This window comes from Festucalex cinctus, chromosome 2, assembly GCF_051991245.1.
Source record: "Festucalex cinctus isolate MCC-2025b chromosome 2, RoL_Fcin_1.0, whole genome shotgun sequence".
Lineage (NCBI taxonomy): Eukaryota > Metazoa > Chordata > Actinopteri > Syngnathiformes > Syngnathidae > Festucalex > Festucalex cinctus.
The window spans coordinates 35479655-35502989 of record NC_135412.1 but is presented as its reverse complement, the minus strand read 5'-3'; the positions used below and the strand labels follow the sequence as shown (position 1 = coordinate 35502989).

The 23335-nt window shown below is 41.1% G+C and overlaps 1 protein-coding gene across 2 annotated transcripts in view; it reads left to right on the top strand.

Annotated features, from left to right (window-relative positions):
• LOC144014684 (helicase ARIP4-like) overlaps positions 1 to 23335 on the top strand; it is a 32001-nt gene that overhangs the window by 2534 nt on the left and 6132 nt on the right. For both annotated transcript variants that reach the window (XM_077514864.1, XM_077514863.1), the window contains exons 2-17: positions 9969 to 10212; positions 10372 to 10505; positions 10736 to 10888; positions 15678 to 15892; positions 15967 to 16149; positions 17232 to 17365; positions 18309 to 18508; positions 18586 to 18789; positions 19124 to 19262; positions 19936 to 20113; positions 20634 to 20852; positions 21470 to 21588; positions 21732 to 21856; positions 22301 to 22400; positions 22496 to 22701; positions 22816 to 22991. In XM_077514864.1, the coding sequence (XP_077370990.1) occupies positions 9969 to 10212; positions 10372 to 10505; positions 10736 to 10888; positions 15678 to 15892; positions 15967 to 16149; positions 17232 to 17365; positions 18309 to 18508; positions 18586 to 18789; positions 19124 to 19262; positions 19936 to 20113; positions 20634 to 20852; positions 21470 to 21588; positions 21732 to 21856; positions 22301 to 22400; positions 22496 to 22701; positions 22816 to 22991 (2729 nt within the window). The remainder of the gene's footprint in view (positions 1 to 9968; positions 10213 to 10371; positions 10506 to 10735; positions 10889 to 15677; positions 15893 to 15966; positions 16150 to 17231; positions 17366 to 18308; positions 18509 to 18585; positions 18790 to 19123; positions 19263 to 19935; positions 20114 to 20633; positions 20853 to 21469; positions 21589 to 21731; positions 21857 to 22300; positions 22401 to 22495; positions 22702 to 22815; positions 22992 to 23335) is intronic.

Below are 23335 nucleotides of genomic sequence, written 5' to 3'. Positions count from 1 at the left end.
GACCGTCCCTGCCACCTTTTCCTCATAATCGTCCCTCGCTCACTTCCCTTCTCTTCCCTTATCAATGCTGCCACACTTCTTTATTATCAGCTTTCCAGGCATTTTTTTTACTCCACTGATATTTGTGCTGGTCCCACGTGCACCCGGCTGGCTCTCCGGTGTTGTCATTACACTGCCGCGCACCGATTGGCTGTTTCTAGGGTTACTTTAAGCAATATCCGCGTGTGATTGGCCGTCGCAGGCCATGCTGGAAATGTGAGCCTTTGAAGGCAGGAAAACATGGTTCATCAGACTAGTGGGTTAGCGGGGTAAACGTGCGAGGCGGCTGCAGAACGAACACAGCGGCGCCCTAGTCGAATTTGGATGAATGAACAGATGCACATTTTTCATTAGCTTTCACCAATGTTAACAGTTGGCATTTTACAAACTGACTATAATGTGTTTTTATTGTTTAATCTGACAGGGAAGTTATGGTTGTTTTTCTTGTCAAAAAGTCAACAATTTGCACTCACAGTCAAATCTTTGGACAAATATGTTTTGATAAAACTAGCATGCATGTCTCTGGGATGTGCCAAGACTCAAGTTAACACTTGTGAAACAATACTTCATGCATTGGCGTAACCTGGATTGACATGTACATACTAATATTATTATTTTATGGTGTGCTATGATATAGTTTGGTTGATCAGATCTGATCTATGATGTGATGTGATCTGCTGTCATGCTACATTATACCGTACAGTGTGATATATGGTGTGGTATGAAAGATGATACGGTGTGATGTAATGTGGTTAGTTACAGCATTTTACTTGACCTAATAAAGAGCAGCCCATGTTTGTAAATTTCACTTCACTTATACAATTATATTTCGTGTTCAGGCTGTCTGAGAGAACCACTCAGTGGGGTTTTGTATGTACACTGTTCCTCTCATGTTGTCCTAAATGTACGTAGCACAGAACTGCTGGTGATGAACTACAAGCACTAAGTCTACGTTCCCCAAAAATCTGATCTGTCTGGTCCAGTGTAAAAGGACACGAGCTGACTTGTTGTTGCTTCTAATATGTCGTGCGGTAATGAGGAGAGGATGAAAGAACACCCTGGTATCGTTACACCCTTTGTGGATGTTTACTTTCCCTTGTGTGTGAAGCAGCGGCCGATCAATGGTCAAGTGTGGGCGAAGAAATATTCACAGAAATAGAGCTTTTAACAGCCCTACTGTGGTTTCCGTGCTTACTACTGACTCAGCTTGGCTGTAATTGGCGACGGCATGCCGGGAAGGAACAAGCTGTCCTATTGGGAACAGCACAAGGGTCTGAGCTGAATACAGAGAGCACATGAAATCTTCTGAAGACTTCACCGCAGAAGACGCAGGGCGCCATCATACAGCTGCTATTACCCAGAATGTCCTTTCAAATTAACTATTGGAGTGTGTGTGTGTGTGCGTACATGCATGTCTATGATCCTCTCATTTCACTCACTCTCGTCCTCCACTTCCTCCCCTACAGCAGCACTGACATACTGGCCTACAAACAAATCCAACTCTCTTCACCTGCTCTATCACGTGTGATCAGCATGTGAATGTGTGTGCATGTGTGGTCTTTTTGTCATCTTCCACTCTTAAGTTTCTTGAACTCTCTGGTGCTGCTTCACTCGTGCGTCCCCTGCGGAGGATTTCATAACTCACCTGCTTCCACGCTAATCAAAGCAGCCTTAATAACTCGTTGAGCAAAGGCTGTTATACAAGAAGTGAATGTGTGTGTGCATGTTTTTTATCTTTCATAAGGCACGTTACATAACCCGTTTTATCTTGGTATGTCCAAGAAAAAACGATTTTACAGACTAGCCAATCGCAGTGCAGCACAGAATAGAGATCTGTCACTATTTTCATTGAACTTTATTTCAATCTAACATTGCACCTTATATTGTTATCATATACTGTTGTACGCCAACATCAACACAACACCTCCCGATAATCATATAAATTCATCAACTGAATTCACTAAAATCACTCATGTATTAAAGGGATAGTTCGGATTTTTTGACATGAATCTCTATTTCATCCTCACCTCCAATGTGTGCGATCAGCACTGACTTACCCCTGACAGCCTTCTGTGACACAAGTTCTGGTCCGGTGTTGGACAAGAGAAAAATAGTCCAGCAAGTTGGCTGGGGTCACCTAAATAAAGTGTTTTTATTCTAAAAACAATTTGTGTTCAAAAGAGTGATACATTTGCACACTAAACTAAACTCCTTTCTGAAAAAATTCAGACGCCGGGCACTACTTTTCTGTTAGTTCGTATCACTGCGCGTCGTTCTGTAGGCAGCTGATCGACGCGCTGTAGGCAGCTGATTCGCGCACCTTCCGCCTTCGAAAAGACAAACAACTTGTAGATTAGTGCGCGTCTATCAGCTGTATACGGGGTGCCGTGCAGTGATACAAACGAACAGAAAAATAGTGCCCAGCGGTAATGGTGTCTGACATTTTTCAGAAAGGAGTTTAGTGTGCAAATGTATCACTCTTTTGAACACAAATTGTTTTTAGAAGAAAAACGCTTTATTTCCCTGATCCAAGCCAACTTGCTGGACTACTGTCCTCTCGTTCAACACTGGACCAGAACTCGTGTCACAGAACGCTGTCAGGGGTAAGTCAGTGATGATCGCACACGCTGGAGGTGAGGATGAAATAGAGATTCATGTAAAAAAATCCAAACTATCCCTTTAAGCTGTCATTGATTACAATATTATGGACACCAGACACATCACCACCGCCAGCTGTGCCCATTCAAGTCTGTGCCTACGCTGAGCTATCAACAAAAGAAAAACTAATGAATATGATTACATCATATTCCCCAAACTCTGTTCCAAGTCAAAGGTCGAAGAGACATGAATAATGCAATTCCAAAAAGTGAGCATGACTAGACAGGGTAGTAGTGTAGGTGGAACCTAATATGCACCCAAACTAACCTTCGTGGGGCTGACGGGCTTTCTCGTGCAACAAAGTATTAGGGTGAACCTATTTTTAACAAAACAGGCCAGACTTTCTTCTTCAGGTACAATAATGCCGCATAGCATTATGAAAGAACTGCTCTTAAGCTATTTTTAACATTTTAGACTGTTCATAAATTGCAAAAATACTTGGTACTGACATTATGGTACTGACCATTATTATTAATATGCGATAAAATATTAAATTGGCCGTATTTTTACATAAAAGATTTCTGTCCAGTAGCGTTGTGTTAAAAGGTTATTGTGGCGAACTGATGCGCTTACCCTTACTTTATACAACTATGCACTATGCACCTTGCAGCTCTCCTAAGAATTAAGTGTGCCACAAGTTTAGTTATTTGATGTATTTGTTTTGCTTTATTCCATTTAGATTAGGTAGATACTGTTAAATAATATCCATCCATTTTCTTGGCCGCTTATTCCTCACAAGGGTCGCGGGGGGAGCTGGCGCCTATCTCAGCTGGCTTTGGGCAGTAGGTGGGGTACACCCTGAACTGGTTGCCAGCCAATCGCAGGGCACACAGAGACAAGCAACCATCCACACTCGGGGTGTTAAAAAAAAAATAAAAAAATATCGATTCGGCGATATATCGCGATACTACATCGCGCGATTCTCGAATCGATTCAATAAAAAAAAATCGATTTTTTTTTTTTTTTTTTTTTTTTTAAGAGGTCAGAATTGTTCATTCGGTACTCTTACCGATTCAACGTCTCATCATCATTGCCTTTTTGTGTGTGTGTGTGTGTGTGTGTGTGTGAATCGATTTTTAAACTTCCATTTTTAATGGAAAAATATTTAAAAAAACGTCTGACTTCGGGTTAGGATTCACACCTTGAGCATGGAAGAATGTTATATGAACGGAACATTAAGCCTTAATATTTTATTTTAATGCTGTTCAAACATGAAACAGATTACAACCTCTATAAGACTGAAATTTCAGATAAATAAATAATACATTTTCATATAAATCTTACACTCTACAAGCTTACTGATTAGTATTTTCTAAATTTGAATGAAAAAAATCGCAACAATCGACTTATAAATTCGTATCGGGATTAATCGGTATCGAATCGAATCGTGACCTGTGAATCGTGATACGAATCGAATCGTCAGGTACTAGGCAATTCACACCCCTAATCCACACACACACACACACACACGCACACCCCCACACCTAGGGACAATTCAGAGCACCCAATTAACCTGCCATGCATGTTTTTGGAATGTGGGAGGAGAAGACCGAAGTACCCGGAGAAGACCCACGTGGGCACGGGGAGAACATGCAAACTCCACCCAGGAAGGCCGGAGCCTGGACTCAAACCCGAGTCCTCAGAACTGGGAGGCGGACGTGCTAACCAGTCATCCACCATGCCGCCCTGTTAAATAATATGATCAACTTTTTTAAAAACCTACTTAAATGATCTGTTGCTGAGAACAACCACAATCAGTAAGTCTGAGTTGGCAGACATCTCTTCATGTAACAGAAGAGTGTGAAAGAGAACACATGTAGGACACACACATGAAGTATGTGCCACTGTTTTGTGTGTGGGTGTGGGTGTGTGTGTGTGTACGTGCATACAGTTCTTGCGAACACTGTGGTTGTGTAACAGCCACAGGCAAAAGTTACATAAGCACCCATTCTCGTCCCCCTCGGCGTCGTTGCCGTAAGAGAGTAAGTAACGTTCTGTGCGAGACTTGTTCGTGCGCGATTGGCAGTCAGGACGCAAAGTACAAAAGGCCATCACAGCGTATGAAGCAGCCTCTTGAGCCAGTGGCTTCTTTGGCACCTTCACATTCATTTGTGACCAGACGCCTTGTCAAGGCATATTGACCCTTTTTTTTTTTTTCCTGACACACTCACAATATGACGTGAGTCTGTATATGCACTCTGTAATGGACCAACCTGTAGAAGAAAGTTGGAATATGAACTCAACATACAAATTATGCTCTTTGGCTATATGCTTCTTCATTGAAATGCATGTAGAAATATTTCTTTGTTATGGTTTGGTTGTTGTTATTGCTTTTTTTTTTTTTGCTTTTTTTTTGTGTGTGTGTATCTTAGCATTTAGGACATTAAGGCAATATTAACCCTTATGTAAATCAGTGACATCAGCCTAGGCCATTTTGTGCTATTATTGTTTACTTTGGTGTTGTCACTACCAAGATTTGATTGTAAAGTTATTTACATTCAGTTTGGATGTTTGTTTCACAAAAACATCTTTCAAAACTGGCATTGTCTTTAATTGTCTACCTAAGTCAACGTTTGCAAAAACAAGCCATCCATTTTCTATACTGATGCCTATATTATAACTCATGAGTGAAAAGCTCACAGCATCAATGCAAAACAACATTAATAACAACAAAATAATGGCCACTGCATGCAATAGGAGCAAAAGCATTGGGACAAAGGCTCATTATACCTACGGGAAGTTGAAATGTGAGAATATGGAGTTGGTACCTTCTTTGCGAGAGTTGTTGAAGTGTGTCACTGGCAAATTTGTGCTAGACCAGAGAGAGGACCCAACTCACAATTAATTAGAGTCATCGGCAGGGATTTGGGGCTCCATGGAGAAAAAATATCACCACCTCAATGTCGTAAATTGAGATGAATATTTTCAAAACCCCTGTAAATCATTGGCTTCCTCTGCTCACAATGCCTGTCCTAGTTCACCCCATATGTGTTGATGGGCCAGTCCTACAACGATCCTTTTATGGATCTAAATAGAAACAGAAAAGCATTAAATGTCCAAAATGTCTGGATAAGATAAAGAAGACTTTCTGTGTTTAAACTACGTGGAAGTCAACACTCATTACTGCCACCTTGAGGACTGGAGTGGAATAGTGTCAGCTGGCACGTGGGGTGCTCCAGTTTCCTCTTGTATCGATGCTGATACAAAATGATGATAATGGAAACATTCAGACAGCGCACATTAAGGTGTCCAAAAAGTGCTAAAAGTGCTTTCATCTGTTTGTGATTCAGCGTTATGTAAGGAGTCGGTCGCAAACGCTTCCCGTCACAGTATGCATTTTACTGCTTTTGAAGCAGCTCAGGAAACGCCCACTGCTGATCACTATCTACTCATATCTTCTCCTAGAATGCACACTTCTTGAACTGTTCCCATAAATAGTGCTTTCACTTAAAAGCCACAGCCTGACGATATGTTGACCATGTCCACAGAGGAAATAAAAAGTGTGTAACCCCACACACCTCCATCACAATCTAATGCCAGTTCATTGTGACTACTCTTTTTAAATCATCATTCATTGGATGGAATTTATTCAAAAGAAGTTACATTTCTCCTTTCCTCTCACCACCGACACTTTTGAGCGAAAGCCACTTGTTTGACACACGCGCAAAGAGCACAAGTTGTGGTTTTATGTTCTTCAGCCTTCTGGTACCGAGAAGTTACGTAAACCCTGAACATATACGATGATGCACTTACATAAGTAACATTTAGGTTTCTACATTGGTTGGTACATTTATTTCTCTGCAGCCTCACTTAGACACACACGCACACACCCACGCACGCACGCACGCCCCCCCCAACACACACACACACACGCACATTACAGATTTTGTGGTCTCACATTCTTTGGATCTCGTAAATTCTGAATTGTTGAATTCTTCAAACCTATCAGCATTCTCACCGTTTGAACAAATGAATGTGTTGCTTGATAATCAATACGTCGCGTATATTTAAATTTTCTCTTAAGTTCTCTAATTCCTGTATCAGCTGCCTAATATAATGTGTCTGCAGGTCTGTGTGTGAAAAGTTGGGGATCATGTTCATCTTCGCATGACATTTTTATTTTTGGGAGCTGAGTTTAATCCTGGAAATGGAATGTAATTTCATGTAATTCTTCTTTATATTTAGCTATGTTATTCCTTTTTTATGCTACTACATTATGATTATACTTGTAGTATGACATATTTGACAAAAACAGGGAAAAGAAGTGGCAACAAAGTCCAAAAGTTGTTACAATGTCTGCCCAACATTTCTGATTTTCAGGGCAACAGTTCACTAGGTCCTCTGTGGATGTTGCATGTTGTCATTGTGCTTCTGGGTTTTCTCCATACCCTAAATTGTCCGTAGGTGGGAATGTGAGTGTGGATGCTTGTTTGTCCATGTGCACTCTGCAATTGGCTGGGGACCAGTGCAAGGTTTGACATACACCTCCAGCACAAAAGTTAGTTTGGATAGGCTCCAGCTCACCCAACCCAAATGAAGGACAAGCGGGATGGATGGATGGATCATCATGATGGATGCATGGATGGATGGATGGATGGATGGATGGAAATGTAAATTATATACATCTATCCACTGTATATCTATAATAACTATATGCAGAATAGTTCACAATGATGTGTGAAGTGAACAAATGAATTGTTGATGCCTGTGTCTGCCCCCTCTTCCTCTGAAGTGCATCTTACTCTTTTGAATGATGACCTCACTTTCATCTGCCCACTCCACTTCCTGTCTTCCTATTCAGCATGTCACCTGGTGCACTCACACATGCCTGTCTGTGTGCATGTATTGTGAATATCGGGGCTCTGTGTATGTTGTGAAGTGAATGCTGATGCATTATGTCTCTGCCACTGTCTCAGATTAAGATACAAAACCTGCCCTTTGCTGATGCGATATCACATTGCACACAAAGAGCAATCTTATCTTTCATTCACACTCATACACGAGCATACTTGAAATTGTTAATTGAAGAACACGTTTTGAAGCAATTTCACACTTTTCTTCCTCTGCAAAATCCAAAGTGTAACTGATGCCATCATAAAAACCCCTTTACTGTACAGGCAAGGTTTTCAGTAACATCCATGGAAATATTTGATATTAATTATATTTTCGACACATTACGGCCATCGATTAGTAACACTGTTTTCTCAATCAGCTGTTGTATATCGATGTTCTCTGTTTATAATAAATTGTATACTGACAATTTTACTCTTAGCTGTATTATGCTGAACAGCCAGGACAGAAACATTCATTCAACATTTATCACCATTATCTAATACAGTAGCTTGGAAAATAAGTATTTTAATATTGACATGACTTAATTTCCTTCCTATCAGTAGGGTTTTTTCTTATTATTTTGCACTGCTCGTCCCTGGATGCATTCACGTCACTGAGCGACAGACTGGTGTTATTTAAGCGTCTGCATTGTTTGTTTATGTATCATGGACAGAATGAGTGTTTTATACAATTTGTTTTGCAAGGCAGCGAGCCTCAGCGTCTGCACACATTCTTATCATGTGGACACTACAGGTCCACAATTTGACATACAGGGTGTCATAAACATTGAAAGTTACTGTGTGTGTTGGCAGCACAGGGTCATTTTGTGCCGTCATCTCTGGCAGATTCCTAGCACAGCTTGTTCTTTGTGTTTGTGCGTGTTTCCTGCTTTTCATTTCGTAATCTGTCCATATTTATGATCCAGTGCTTACATAAACCCGAGATCTGGTTCAGTGCGTCTCTGGCAGAGCAACTAAGAAGGGAGGAGGAGTGTAGAAAACGATAAAAGGTGAACAAGAGAAGTGAAAGCAGATTCCAGATAGGTTGGTGGTAGAAGCATAAACATGCATTCAGAATTGAAAGTTTTTACTTTTCCAGATACTTTTAGTCAAGTCATCTTTGAGTTTTGAAACACTCAACCTGACCATGCTTCAGGTGTATCCACACAACAGGCTTTGAAATGTTCTTGTGATTCATGTGAATGATTCATGGTTTTTTTTTTTTTTTTTTTTTTCCTGAGCTTTAATTAACGGGTATGTCACTGTGAGGGTTTTAACAGTTGTAACGCTCATAGGAACAGACTTAATTAATGTAAACACAAATTTGAGCTTGCTCAAGTAGCCTCTGGGGCAAGGTTTTCCCAACTTTGATTAAGCCAAGGCACCCATTTTATATAAAAAAAAAAAAATCTTACGGTACACCAACAAGCGGAAATTTCGTCAATAAGTATGACTACAGGAATAACGCTAATCTCATCTCTGTTCACTCACAAATCGATTTAATTATTTTTAAATTTGGACCTGTTAAAATGGAGCACAAAGCTACGTACTCGCATGACTTATTCTGTTAGTGTAAATGGCCACAGGTTGATACGCAGGTATATTGTACCTTCTGCCATCAAACAGAATTGCAAGTCCTTGCTCTGCTTGTCACTATATACATTTTTAGCAGAGACAGATGAACAAATATATTTGTAATTAATAAGTGAGGATAAGCAATATAGCGAATGGATGAATGGAAATACTGTTATTGTCAGACAAATTAAGTGAAATTTGGTCATTTCCCGCAGCTGTGATCGATCTTTCACCACTCTAGTGTCACTGCTCATTGCTCAAAGGCATAAGTTTAACACAGGAACACTGGTAGCCTCCAGTATTGTAGTGTTTCACAAATGCACTGCATGCATCAATGTTTTGCTAAGATCAGTCAGCTTATGATTTGCATTTATTTTCAAATTCAAACCAGTGTTATTAATAACCTATGTTTTAAGGTGTGAACTCCTCAGTCTTCTGACAATGCTTATAGAATTGGAAGGAAGCAGTGCATTCCAGTTATGTGAATGTTCACACAGGATACAATCCTTGAAAAAATAAATAAAAGAAAGCCTTAAATCACATAGTCATGATCTTGATGAGATGAAATATCCGAGATAAAAAAATATATATATATATATATTGATTGTGGCGTATAATTGGTTGAGAATAGTGATCAATGGAAAGCTAAATCACGAGAACTGGCCTCAGAATCATACTCAAAATAATTAAAGTGGGAAAATAAAGTGTCTCCAACTTCTGTGAGTTTTCTCACGACAACTCAGTACTGTGTATGGCTATCACATGATCCATATGTACTCCCTACAAGATCTGGGAATGTTCTTGATGCGGGATCATTAGCTTGGATTTTGCATGTTCAATATGAACCCCCCCTTTGTTCCTCAGATCAGTCCCACTGCGCCTCCTTCAGCTCAGAGAATGAAGCTCAGGGAGGCGACCCCACGGCATGGCAGCGTACCCCACCAACGTCTACCTCACCTTCAGGGGGGACGCCGGCCAACTCTCCCCCCTCGCAGCCCGCTTCGAGACCCCACTCCGGGCTCTCCGGCCAACGTCTCTCCCCACCCTCCACCCTGACAGCGAGTAGGAAGAGGAGCTCCAAACCTTCGCACATGAGACGTAACATTCGGTAAGCAAATTGTAAGTAATCCAGGGACGTACGTGATCCTATTGGATTGGAGGGTTTCATTCTCTTTGTTTCCTTGGTAAATGTAGGACACGAAACCCATATTCAAGGTCTGTCCATCATCGAGTTAAATTTCATTCCAGTCTTCTCTCGTGATCGTAGGAAGTTACTGAGGGAGCATCAGCTGGAAGCGGTCACCAAAAATGCTCAACAGGAAGAGATACAGAGAAGGCGACGTCTGGATGAGCAGAGAAAACAAGATTTCCCCATACCACTGCTGCCTGAATATGAAACTGGTGCGTCCCTAGGATCCATATCCATCCACTTTCAGTAGTTATGACAAATATACTACTAATTACATTCCGGGTCACACACATTGATAAGCTGCCAATCACCAGACTAACATGAAGAGACAGACAACCACTCTCTACTATCCATACAACCTTTGAAGTGTGACCGTATTTGGGTAAGAATGTGAATACAAAGCATTGATCTGTTATGCTTTTTTGCTAATCCCTTTGTGCAGGTGATGTAACAAAGCATGTGTCGTCGTCATCAGCAGTGTCACAGCAGGAGTTGAGACAGGAAGTCATCTGCCTGGAGACCAGTAGCACCGGCACGTGTCAGGACGTCAAGACCAACATACGTGCCTCCACCACTGAGCACACGCACAAAGCAGGTGAGAGAGTGCAACGCACACACGCACGCAGACACGCGCACACACGCACAAACACACACATGCAAAGAGTGCAACTGGGAACTTGCCCTCTTTCAGGACTACTCAATTTAAGACTTATTTATTATGTAACAATCTGCTCATTCGAGCCGCAGGTGGTCATCTTTTATTGGCGATGTGCACCTGTAATATTTATGTTTATTATGTAACTAATAATAATAATAATAATTATAATAGGGACGTACAGGGCCAATTTTTTTTTTATAAAACATTAAAAATATCAGTGCTTTGTACAATTGCATGTTTATTGTTTTGATACTAACTTCCTGCTTTAGTCGTGCCACACCACAGCAGAGAAGAAGAGGGACTCGCTCTATGACAGGGTAAAAAAAATAAAAATAAAAAAAAACTATTAATGTCACTTTTCATTCAGCTGCCTGGAGGTTGTGCTCAAACTTTGGCTTAGTTGGCACTGTTCAATGGTTGTAAACAAGTGAATATACTTAATAGTAGGGATGTCAAAATTAGTGTGCTAATTTATAGTTAATTTAAAGTTCCTTTAACGCCACAAATTTTTTTCAACGCGCAATTAATGACCGCCCCTTACTTGGAAAGCCTGTACTGGGGAATTCCAGTCGCAGCACAGCACAAGCGTCCATGTCAAAATTTAGCAGTAATACATTTAATAAAAACGCAAATATTTGTGGAGAAAAGGCTCAAGTTGGATTTTATAAAAATGTGCAGAATTTCAGTTACTTCATTTTAAAGATTAGATAGCTCTTAATAGTCGGTCCCTGTACGACCGTTGCCAGAGTTTGGTCCGCATTGCCGGCAGTAAGTCGGATTCGTTTCCGGTGAGGGTTGGACTCCGCCAAGGTTGCCCTTTGTCACCGATTCTGTTCATAACTTTTATGGACAGAATTTCTAGGCGCAGCCGAGGAGTGGAGGGGTTCCGGTTTGGTGGCCTCAGCATTGCATCTCTGCTCTTTGCAGATGATGTGGTGCTGTTGGCTTCATCAGGCCGGGACCTTCAGCTCTCACTGGAGCGGTTCGCAGCCGAGTGTGAAGCGGCTGGGATGAGGATCAGCACCTCCAAATCCGAGACCATGGTCCTCAGTCGGAAAAGGGTGGAGTGTCGTCTTCAGGTCGGGGATGAGATCCTGCCCCAAGTGGAGGAGTTCAAGTATCTTGGGGTCTTGTTCACGAGTGAGGGTAGGATGGAGCGGGAGATCGACAGGCGGATCGGTGCAGCGTCTGCAGTGATGCGGACTCTGTATCGGTCCGTCGTGGTGAAGAAAGAGCTGAGCCAAAAGGCAAAGCTCTCGATTTACCGGTCGATCTACGTTCCAACCCTCACCTATGGTCACGAGCTGTGGGTCGTGACCGAAAGAACGAGATCCCGGATACAAGCGGCCGAAAAGAGTTTCCTCCGCAGGGTTTCCGGGCTCACCCTTAGAGATAGGGTGAGAAGCTCGGTCATCCGGGAGGGACTCAGAGTCGAGCCGCTGCTCCTCCGCGTTGAGAGGAGCCAGCTGAGGTGGCTCGGGCATCTGGTTCGGATGCCTCCTGGACGCCTCCCTGGGGAGGTGTTCCGGGCATGTCCCACCGGTGGGAGGCCCCGGGGACGACCCAGGACACGCTGGAGAGACTATGTCTCTCGGCTGGCCTGGGAACGCCTTGGGATCCCACCGGAGGAGCTGGTTGAAGTGGCTGGGGAGAGGGAAGTCTGGGTTTCCCTCCTGAAGCTGCTGCCCCCGCGACCCGACCCCGGATAAGCGGAAGAAGATGGATGGATTAATATGAAAAGAAAAATTCACTGAGCTGTCACTCTTACAAATGCAATTATGCCATGAAGTGACAGAAAAATGACCTCAACACAAATCAATATCACACTAATTTTTTTTAGTCTTTTACATCTTTTTAAGTTTAACTCAATTTTAGGATTTATTATGAAATTGCTTTATCAATTCTAAACAATGCAGCCATATTTCTATTTAACATTTTTTTTCCACTTTTATCTTAACAAGTGCGTGAAAACTTATTGTACATTTTATTGTACATTTAGAACAGATATAAAATTTGTTATTAATCGTGTTAACTAATGAAATCATGCGAATAATTACGATTAAAGATTTTAATCACCAGGGCGGCACGGTGCTCGAGTGGTTAGCACTTCCGCCTCCCAGTACTGAGGACGCAAGATCGAGTCCAGGCTTTCGCCTTCCTGGGTGGAGTTTGCATTTTCTCCCGGTGCCCGCGTGGGTCTTCTCGGGTACTCCGGTCTCCTCCCACATTCCAAAGACATGCATGGCAGGTTAATTGGGCGCTCTGAATTGTCCCTAGGTGTGCTTGTGAGTGTGGATGGTTGTTTGTCTCTGTGTGCCCTGCAATTGGCTGACGACCAGTTCAGGGTGTACCCCGCCTACTGCCCGAAGCCAGCTGAGATAGGCTCCAGCACCCCGCGACCCTTGTGAGGATAAGCGGCTAAGAAAATGGATGGATGTATTTTAATCACCTGACACCCATACTTATAAGATAAGGTCCTCCCACAGACTCCATGATTATTTTGTCCTATTGTTCCACCATGTTACCTGCATAAGATGGTGTGTGTTTTGCTACTGTGTACTTTGTCTAGTGTGTGCGCGTGTGTGCGTGATCCACGCATATGTATGACGTAGCAAATACATTCTTGACATTCTGATTATATGTTGCAAGAGTTCAGTTTAAATTTTTCAACTTGCGCGAATGTGCTCACCATCACTCACATCAGCTCAAATGCGTCTATCGTGTCGCCTGGCACGGATTCGCACCTATCTGCGAAAACAGCATTGATTTTATATCTAATAGCGCCACGGTCCGACCACAGCATAACCTGTTAGACAGCAGTTACGGGTATTATACAATATTTATTTTTGAATGACGAAATAAATAATTCTACTTTATAACATCACAAATAAATAACTAAATAACTAAACATAAAGACATGACAGAAAGCAAAGTTGCTTGGTGAAGATTCGTAGTCATCTCAGCAACATATACAGCAACAAATTCCAGGCTGCTTTAGTAGCTTTCCTCACACACTATAAGCCTAAGGGCCAACTTGACCTTTGTCCTTTGACTGTGTTAAGTGGGCTAGTAGGTCAGATGCCTGTGGAATGAGCAGCAGAGAGCACCCAGCTGGGAAGTTATCCCTCCCTCTCTCTAACTGTGAACTTTATGCATGCTTTTCGCTACGTAAATCCTTTGATGGGCCAGATGCCGATTGTTGAATGCCGCAAGAGATGATAGCTTTGCGCTGCAAAAAAGAAAACATGCACACACAAACATGAGTAAAAAACCTAGTTAACTTGTTTCAGTACTAACAACGATGCAAGAATGACTAATAAGAGTTTTAACACAATAACATGATCATATATTTTATTTGGAAAATGACCTTAGAACTGATAGTGTCATAGCACCATAATTTGATAATGCTTTTTTAATAACAAACTAATATGTTTTTGTCATAGTTTGACATATTTGATTTTACCAAAATCAAACTAACAGTCCCAACTTTAATGGCCACTTTGGCAAACTCTGTATCAAGTGTTCTTGTTAGTTTGTATCTTTCTTTACTGCTTATTGAGATCTATGTCAAATCTTTTGGTTACCTTAATTGGTGCCATGCAGTATAGTGTAATGGAGTTGTTAAAATGAAACGTCCTAAACATCATTGTCTTTGAAAAGACTGAGTACTTGATACAGCTCTTGTTTTGGAAATCATATCTACTATAGTGCGTCAGAAGTGACTTCCAATGTCCACAGGGTACATTTTGTACACTTCCCTCATTCCCAAAGTCACTCTCTCATGGGCGCATGTACACGCATAAAACAAACACATGCTTTAACGCACACTCCAGTCATTTCAGTGATGCACAGATAATGTGCGTGTTTAGGAGCCAAAAAAGACAGGAACAAAGGGGAAGGGCAATGAGTAAGGGCGGAAGATGAGGTGGGAGAGGGAAAGAAGGACCAGATCAGAGCAATAAAGCTGGCTAATCCTGGTTGGGAGCCAGAAGACACACACATACACACACCCGCACACACAGTGCACCACCGTGGCACAGTGACATTTCTAGTTAACGTTGCATAACCAGTCTCCCCCCGCCACTCTAATCCTACTTGTATAACCACACATTCATTGAAGTTATATAAGCACTCTCTCTCTCTGGCTTCATCTCGTCCCTCTCGCTTGCCCTTATTTTTGTACACACACTAACACACTGACACAAACACACACAAACGTCTCCTCTTCCCGCCTGTGAGGGCACAGGCTGCCAGGTTGTGTAAGGCCCATCATTTCATTTTCTTTTTCTTCCTAATTAAAAAGGGATGTTGGTCTTGTAGCCACACACACACAGCAAACAGGTGCCACTTAAGGTGTTCCTTTTGTATTTACTGGTGCTTATCAGAAAGCTGACATCAAAGTGCTTTAGTTACGTATCCAAATCGATTTTGACAGATGCATACATTTGTTTCAAACCAGGGGTGTCAAACTGGTTTTCCATCTTAGACCATATTACTTATTACACTGATTTTTAAAAATATGTTGGGTTACGGTATATACCTTAGTTTTAAGTTCACCGTTCATTTTATATTTGTTACAGTAAAGGAATAAAATGCAAAATGAACTTGGATTTGGGGTTCACTTTTAAGTGCTCTGTTTATTAACAGTGGAATTTTCATTTAACAATAAACCCGTGACTATGTCCATCTCCTCTTCCCTCCGTCACACCTCCCTGCATCTTCTCAGTAGGTGAGATTAATCTGAGCCAAACTGAGGACGACATTATCAGCAGCGACTCCGCCCACCATGATATAGAGCGTGAGCAAAGTGGCATGAACGTCAACGACTACTTCATTCGCCCGGATGACCAAGGACGGGTGCTGGTCAACTTGAACCATCCGCCAACAGACAGTGACATTTTTCTGCCGCCACAGCTGGCACGAGCAGTTAAACCTCACCAGGTACCAACGGATGCTCTCTCTTCATTTTTGAATTCTCTCGAAAGCCCAACTTAGGTTTGTGTCCCTGATCTCAGATTGGTGGAATCCGTTTCCTGTATGACAACCTGGTGGAGTCGCTGGATCGTTTCGACAGCAGTAGCGGGTTCGGCTGCATCCTTGCCCACAGCATGGGCCTGGGCAAAACGCTGCAGATCATCTCCTTCATTGACGTTCTCTTCAGATACACGAAGGCCCACACTGTGCTCACCATCGTACCTGTAAGCACTTTCTGGTATTGAATAAATAAATGCATGAATAATCTAGCACAGTGAATGTTCTCCCTTTGCTTGTGTTTCTCTAGCTTCTTTCCACCTTCCAAAAACATGCATGTTAGTGTGAAGACTTTTTTGTTGTTGTTGTTGTTGTTGTTGTTGTTTTGTTTTATATGTGAGTTTGAATGTGGCAGGTGGCACTAATGAGTACAAGTCATATTGATAAATGGTGTGCGTAACCTGTAAAAACAACTACACTCTAAAAATGGATTGGTTAAAAAACTACCAATCTAATAGGCTAAGCTCATATTGGCTTGAATAACCAATAGATTGGTCAGACATTGACTATCCCGGGTGGTTACAGGCATACCAATTTTATTGGTCAGCCAAACAACCAATGAAATAGGTTACAATAGAAAGTAAGTCTAGATAGATCACTTGGAAATATGTTTATTATATCAATTTATTGTATTCTAAATGTATTTATTAATTATTATGTGATTATGATATATTAAAAACAATTTAAAAATGGAAATGTGTCTACATAGATCACTATGACGCATGACCGTCTCTGGCTGAGTGGTAAGAGTGTCTTCCCTGAGACTGGGAGGTTGTGGCTTCAATCCTTGGCCAGGTCATACCAAAGACTACAAAAATGGGATCCATTTGCCTCCCTGAACACACTCAGTATTATGGGTTGGAATTTGTGGGGGGTAGCTCACCAAATGATTCCCAAGCGCGGTTGCTGCTGCTCACCGCTCCCTCAGGAGATGGGTCAAATGCGGAGAACGAATTTTGCCCCAATTAGGTGGGTGTGACAATCAGTGGTACTTTTTTTTTTTTTTTTTTTTTATGACCCGCATAATTCCAAAAAATTGAGAACAGACTTATTTTTTCACATTGCCAATGCAATGGTGTGGACACAGAGAATGAAATATAGTTTATTCAAGTTGCAAGTTCTCACATCTCTTCAATTATTAAAGGGTGAGCAAAAAAATGCCTGATCAGTGTAAAATCCTATTGAAAGAAAAGAAACAAGTTGCACTGCAAGTACAGTAATAAAAAAACTCACATGGTTTTTCCCACAGGTGAACACATTGCAGAACTGGCTGGCAGAGTTTAACATGTGGGTCCCACACGCCGAGGCCTTGCCCCCAGATGGCGACCATGACCTGATGAGGCCTCGCAACTTCAAGGTTCACATCCTCAATGACGAACACAAGTGAGTTATGAAAGCACGGAATACAAAAATGTGGGGGGAAAAGATGTGATTTGACCTTCTACTGTTGTCTACACACACATTTCCAGTGCATTCATAAATAAGGAAAAATGCTGCTCCTGTTTTTTAAACTATTGAACCTTTGGCCTACCATCTGGTGCTACCACACTCTGTACAGCTGTTTCTGCTATGTGTGCGTGTGCTCGCACATACTGTGTGTGTATGGGGGAGGAGGGTTGAATCGTGGCTATATACTAGGGGTGTCAGGTGAGTAAAATTTGGAATTGTAATTAATTGTATGACTTCAATAGTTAACTCGCGATTAATCGCAAATTTTATAACTGTTTAAATGTACAATAAAAAAATTTTTCTAAGTTCTCATACTCTTGTTAACATAAAAGTGGGGAAAATGTTAAACTAATGGAAATATGGCTGCAGCAAAATAATTCACAAAATTTAGTTAAAATTAAAAAGATGTCCTGTACTGTATGTAAAAAAAACGAGTGTGATATGGATTTGTGTTGAGCTTATTTATCTGCCACTAGATGGCATAATTGCATTTTTAAGACATTGGTGACAGCTCAGTGCATTTTTCTTTTCATATTAAGAGCTATCTAATCTTTAACATGAAGTAATTTGTGAAATTCTGCACCTTTTTGAAATTGTAAAATACAACTTGACCCCAGTCTCCACAAATATATGCATTATTATTAAATCTGTTACTGCTAAATTTTGACGTGGACGTGTCTGCTGCGTTGCGACTGGAATTCGACCAGTACTGGCTTTCCAAGTAAGGGGCGGTCATTCCTGCTATATACACATTTACAGTATTTCCTGTACCTTTAACTTTTGGGCCACATTTGACTGATGACATTTTAAGGCAAAATACAATAAAGAAGGCCAGTATTTACTGCGTGAAGTAACACTTTTCTCTGTGGCTACCCAGAAACACAGCATCCAGGGCCAAGGTGGTGGAGAACTGGGCCCAAGATGGAGGCGTGCTTCTAATGGGCTATGAGATGTACCGCCTCTTGTCGCTCAAAAAGAACTTTGTGTCTGGGAGGAAGAAGAAGAGCGGCAAGAAAACTGTGGGGCCTGTCGCCAACAACCTGGATGAGGAGGATCGGCAGCAGAAGTTGCTCATAGGTGGGAGAAAGAGGAGCAGATGAAGAGGAGGAATAAAATAAAACCGTGATTTTAATTGGGAAATTATCCCCTTCCAGCTGTTGAGAGAGCCTTGGCTAGGCCTGGTCCTGACGTGGTGATTTGTGATGAGGGCCATCGCATCAAAAACTGCCATGCCAGCACCTCACAGGCCCTGAAGAACATCCGAACCAAGCGCCGCGTAGTCTTGACAGGATACCCACTCCAGAACAACCTGATGGAGTACTGGTGCATGGTTGACTTTGTTCGGCCTGACTTTCTTGGTAAATCAATTGTTTATTATTATTGTATTGCTATTTATATATACTGCATGTTTTTGATTGCTGTTTACAGTGGGTCCTCAAAACTCAAAAGGCTATTTGACTTACAATTTCGAACAAAATGTCCCCATGTGAAATAATAGAACTAGATAATACGACTATGAGCGTATTAGTTGTTGGTGTATATTATATTTGCCTTGTGATTGATTGGCAACCAGTCAAGGCTGTATCCCGCCGGCACCTATTGCCCAAAGTCATCTGGGATCTGCTCCATCTCACCCATGACCCCTAATTTTTTTTTTATTTTTTATTTTTATTATCAATGTATATGTTTCAGGCTCACGCCAAGAATTCAGTAACATGTTTGAGCGACCCATTCTGAACGGTCAGTGTGTGGACAGCACACCCCAGGACATCCAGTTGATGAGGTACAGGAGCCACGTACTGCACGACCTCTTGGAGGGTTTCGTACAGAGGTGAGCTGCCTGACTGCTCTCACAAGCGCCATGAGATTTGTCAAAGTCACGGAATGAACACGAGAATTGAGAGCAAGTGGACCTTGGTTTTAACTGTACAGTAATATTAATTCATTGTTACAATCTGATTGCTTTGTCACCTTTTATTACACAAGCTTACAAAAAGGCAGAATTTTTTTTTTTAAATGTACGTAATAAAAACTTTCCATTGAAGGTTTCACAGATTTAAAAAATTCTTGAGTATCATACACGACATGACAAAGGGACAGTTGTGAGCTTTAAATAGTTTGTTAATTGAACGTAAATCTTAATGGTCAATGAAAATAATCACATTATCTGTCCTGACCACTAAAAGAGCCCCAATGAGAAATGATACTCCAATCACTTGCCTGGACCCAATAGAGATAATCCACATATACGGTAATTGACAGCTATTATAAATGCATTGGAAAAAATACTTTTAAAATGCTGATAAACTACCAATAAGTGTTTCCCACAGAAAAAAACCCTTGATGAATTTTGCAGTAACTTACATTTGCCTTTAAAAAAAAAAAAAAAAAAAAAAAAAAAAAAAAGACTCTCAAATGATCGTTCATGCAAGTTTCTTTCCCCATTTTTAAATCTAAGTTTACTTCCTTATTTTACCAACGACCAAATTCTGACTGTGCTTCAGGCGAGGCCATGATGTGCTGAAGGACCAGCTGCCCTCTAAGGAGGAGCATGTGATCCTAGTGCGTATGTCTCCACTGCAAAGGGCTCTCTACACTGAGTTCATGAACCGTTTCCAAGAGGCGGGAAACACCGGCTGGCTCAACCTCAACCCGCTCAAAGCCTTCTGCGTATGCTGCAAGGTGAGACAAAGCATGTTTATACACATACAGTAGTTTAAACATCCTGGACACCAAAAATGCCAGAGCTAGTAACTCTCGGATAACCTGAGAACTGTGTAAATAAATAAATAAATAGCTCAGGGGGTAATCTATCAACTGAAGAAAGACATGCTAAATGGGGGTTGTACTTAATTATACAGAGATTTCCAGAAATCTTTGCGAGATTGTCCTGCAGGGCTACGCGTATCTAGTTCCAGTAATTGCAGTAGCCAAGATATTAATGTTCCTGGAACTTTAAGGTTGCAATGTGTTAAGCATTACTGTATGTTTAGTATTCTTAGGGGTGAAAATCAGTAGTGTACTGTAGTGATCTCAGCTCATTTGAATTGTATACTTAACCTTGTCAAAATTTCAAGTCACATGAAATAAGATTAGAGTGTACAGTATTTTACTTGATAACTTATTTTTTAATATATAAGTAATCTTGAATATGTAATGAAGTCTTTTCACACTATGATTCTTTTTCATTCTTCTTTTTAAGATTTGGAACCATCCAGACGTGCTCTATGAGGCCTTAGAGAAGGAAAACCTGGCCAATGACCAAGATTTGGACCTTGACGACATCACCTCAGCTGCACCTACACGATGTCCCACTGCAGCCAATCAGAAGCCAAAGTCACTAGAAACCCCGGACCCAATTGGGGGACTGAGTCTCAATCATTTGCAGGAGAGGGCCAATCAGGTCATCACATATGAATGGGTATGTATGAAAGGTTCTTGAGTGGGCATCATATATATATAATATATATATATATATATATATATATATATGTATATATATATGTATATATATATATATATATATAATATGTGTGTGTATATATATATATATATATATATATATATATATATATATATATATATATATGTGTGTATGTGTGATTTTTTTATTTTAATCTCTCCCAAATGTAAATATTACTCTAAAATTGAGTCCGTTTGGTACCTCTCTAAATAGTCAAATTTACTCCACAGAATTTACTGTGTAGCTATATTCCTCCTCTTTACCAGTCCAGAGAAAAGCAAATACTCATTAATCACCATGGCTGTGCTGAGGTCTCGTATGAAATTCCTTATGTTTTTCATGATTGGTGTTTGTGTGACTGATGAGATAGTATCCCCTCACTCTCTAAAGCTCCCCTTGACTCAAATTCCAACTAGTACAAGTTCAGAGTTGTTCGTTATGAGAGGTCACACAAGTTCTGAACTCCATGTTTTCACGAGCTGTAATGAATCTTTAACGCCAACATCATTTAAAGCAAGTCATAGTTGCTCAGCTAATGACACAAAAGGTGTGATTACTCTTCTGCGCTTCCCTAGGCAAAGGACATAATGTGCGATTACAAGCCTGGCATCCTGGAGAACTCTGCAAAAATGGTACTGCTGTTTCACCTGATTGAGGAGAGTGTCACAAAGGGAGATAAGCTGCTTGTTTTCAGGTAAAAGGCTGAAAAATACATTTAAATTTTGAATGGTTAATTTTATTACATGGGTTTGGGCAGTCAAAAGTTTTTCTCTGCTTTTAATTGGAAGCCCATGTCCCCCATCTTATGACCCAGTCTTTTACTTCTGTATCCCGCAGTCAGAGTTTGTCAACTCTCACTGTGATTGAGGATTTCCTGGCTAAGAGGCCATTACCACATTCTCCCAACACCTCCAACAGAGACGCAGCCAGCCAGAACTGGGTCCGAAATCTCAACTACTACAGTGGGTGTTTTAATACTCATTGCTCAGTGTTTATGATTTTCAGATATTGCCATTAATAAACTAGAAGATCATACTTTACTTGGAGTGGACAGTTAATTTTTTAATAAAAGTGATGTTTCAGTCATGAGGTGTGAGAAATACTTGGTTATTAGAAAGCATTATGGTTAGTATGGTAGAATGATGTACATTCACAATAATGCATTGACGTTCGCAATGATGTAGTCCCTGTGTACTAGTAATGAGCACTGCCCCCTGCTGGCAAGCAAAATATATATTTACATTGAAAGTGACTACTATACCAATAACATAAAATAAAAACAGTATCAAAGCATCGTATTGAAAATGAATAACATTTTAAAAAAAATGTAATATTAAAGAATCGTCTAACAAACCACAATATTTGTTGTTTAAAATCTCTTTTTTTTTTTTTTTTATACTTTCAAGGACTGGATGGAAGTACAACCACGTCAGAGCGAGAAAGATTAATTAACCAGTTCAATGATCCGAACAACACCACAGCATGGGTCTTCCTGTTGTCAACCAGGTAACAGACACACGCCCACTTCTGTGCACACAGTGATGCTATTATGGAATGTTAAGGTCTGAATAACTGGACTGTGCACCTTTGCGGCGTCTCAGGGCAGGTTGTCTGGGTGTGAACTTGATCGGAGCGAACCGGGTGGTGGTTTTTGACGCTTCCTGGAACCCATGCCATGATGCCCAGGCCGTTTGCCGTGTCTACCGCTATGGTCAGAGGAAACCGTGTCATGTCTACAGGCTGGTGTGTGATTTCACGCTTGAGAAGAAAATCTATGACCGCCAGATCTCCAAACAGGGCATGTCTGGTGAGTGCGCTACCCCTGTATACAGTTAAATAAAACTTAATTTGCCCTACTGTAATTTGCAAGTGTTGTTTTTGTTCCTCTCTTTCATTATTTTGACTCTCTTCCCTCAACCAGACCGGGTGGTGGATGATCTGAATCCTGTGCTGACCTTCACCAGGAGGGAGGTGGAGTCTCTTCTTCACTTTGCCGAAGAGGAGTCAGAGCTCTGCCAAGTACAGCTGCAACCTCGGGACAGCTTTGATTGCGTCCTCAGGAAGGCCTTGTGCCTCTTTCCGCACCTCATTACCAAGGTAGATGAACCGAGAGGAACATAATTTGTCACCTTCCGAAAATAATGGCCTAAGTCATGTTTTACAAAAAAATATTGTTTTTGCCTGAAACATCTTATGAGGCTGGCCACTTCTGATAAAATAGGCTCGATACTTAGTTAAACAGAACTTTCAATTCTACCCCTGAATAATAATAATAATATAATCAGTGTTTGGTTCAGGTTTTTTTTTTCTGGAAATGCTAATGTATTTCAGAGGATATATTGTCTTGCCTGGTGAAACATCCAAATTTTGGTTTTAATTAGACAACTTGTGTGAACTAGCCAGGGCTAGTGTAAATTTACAGATGATAATAACAAATAACC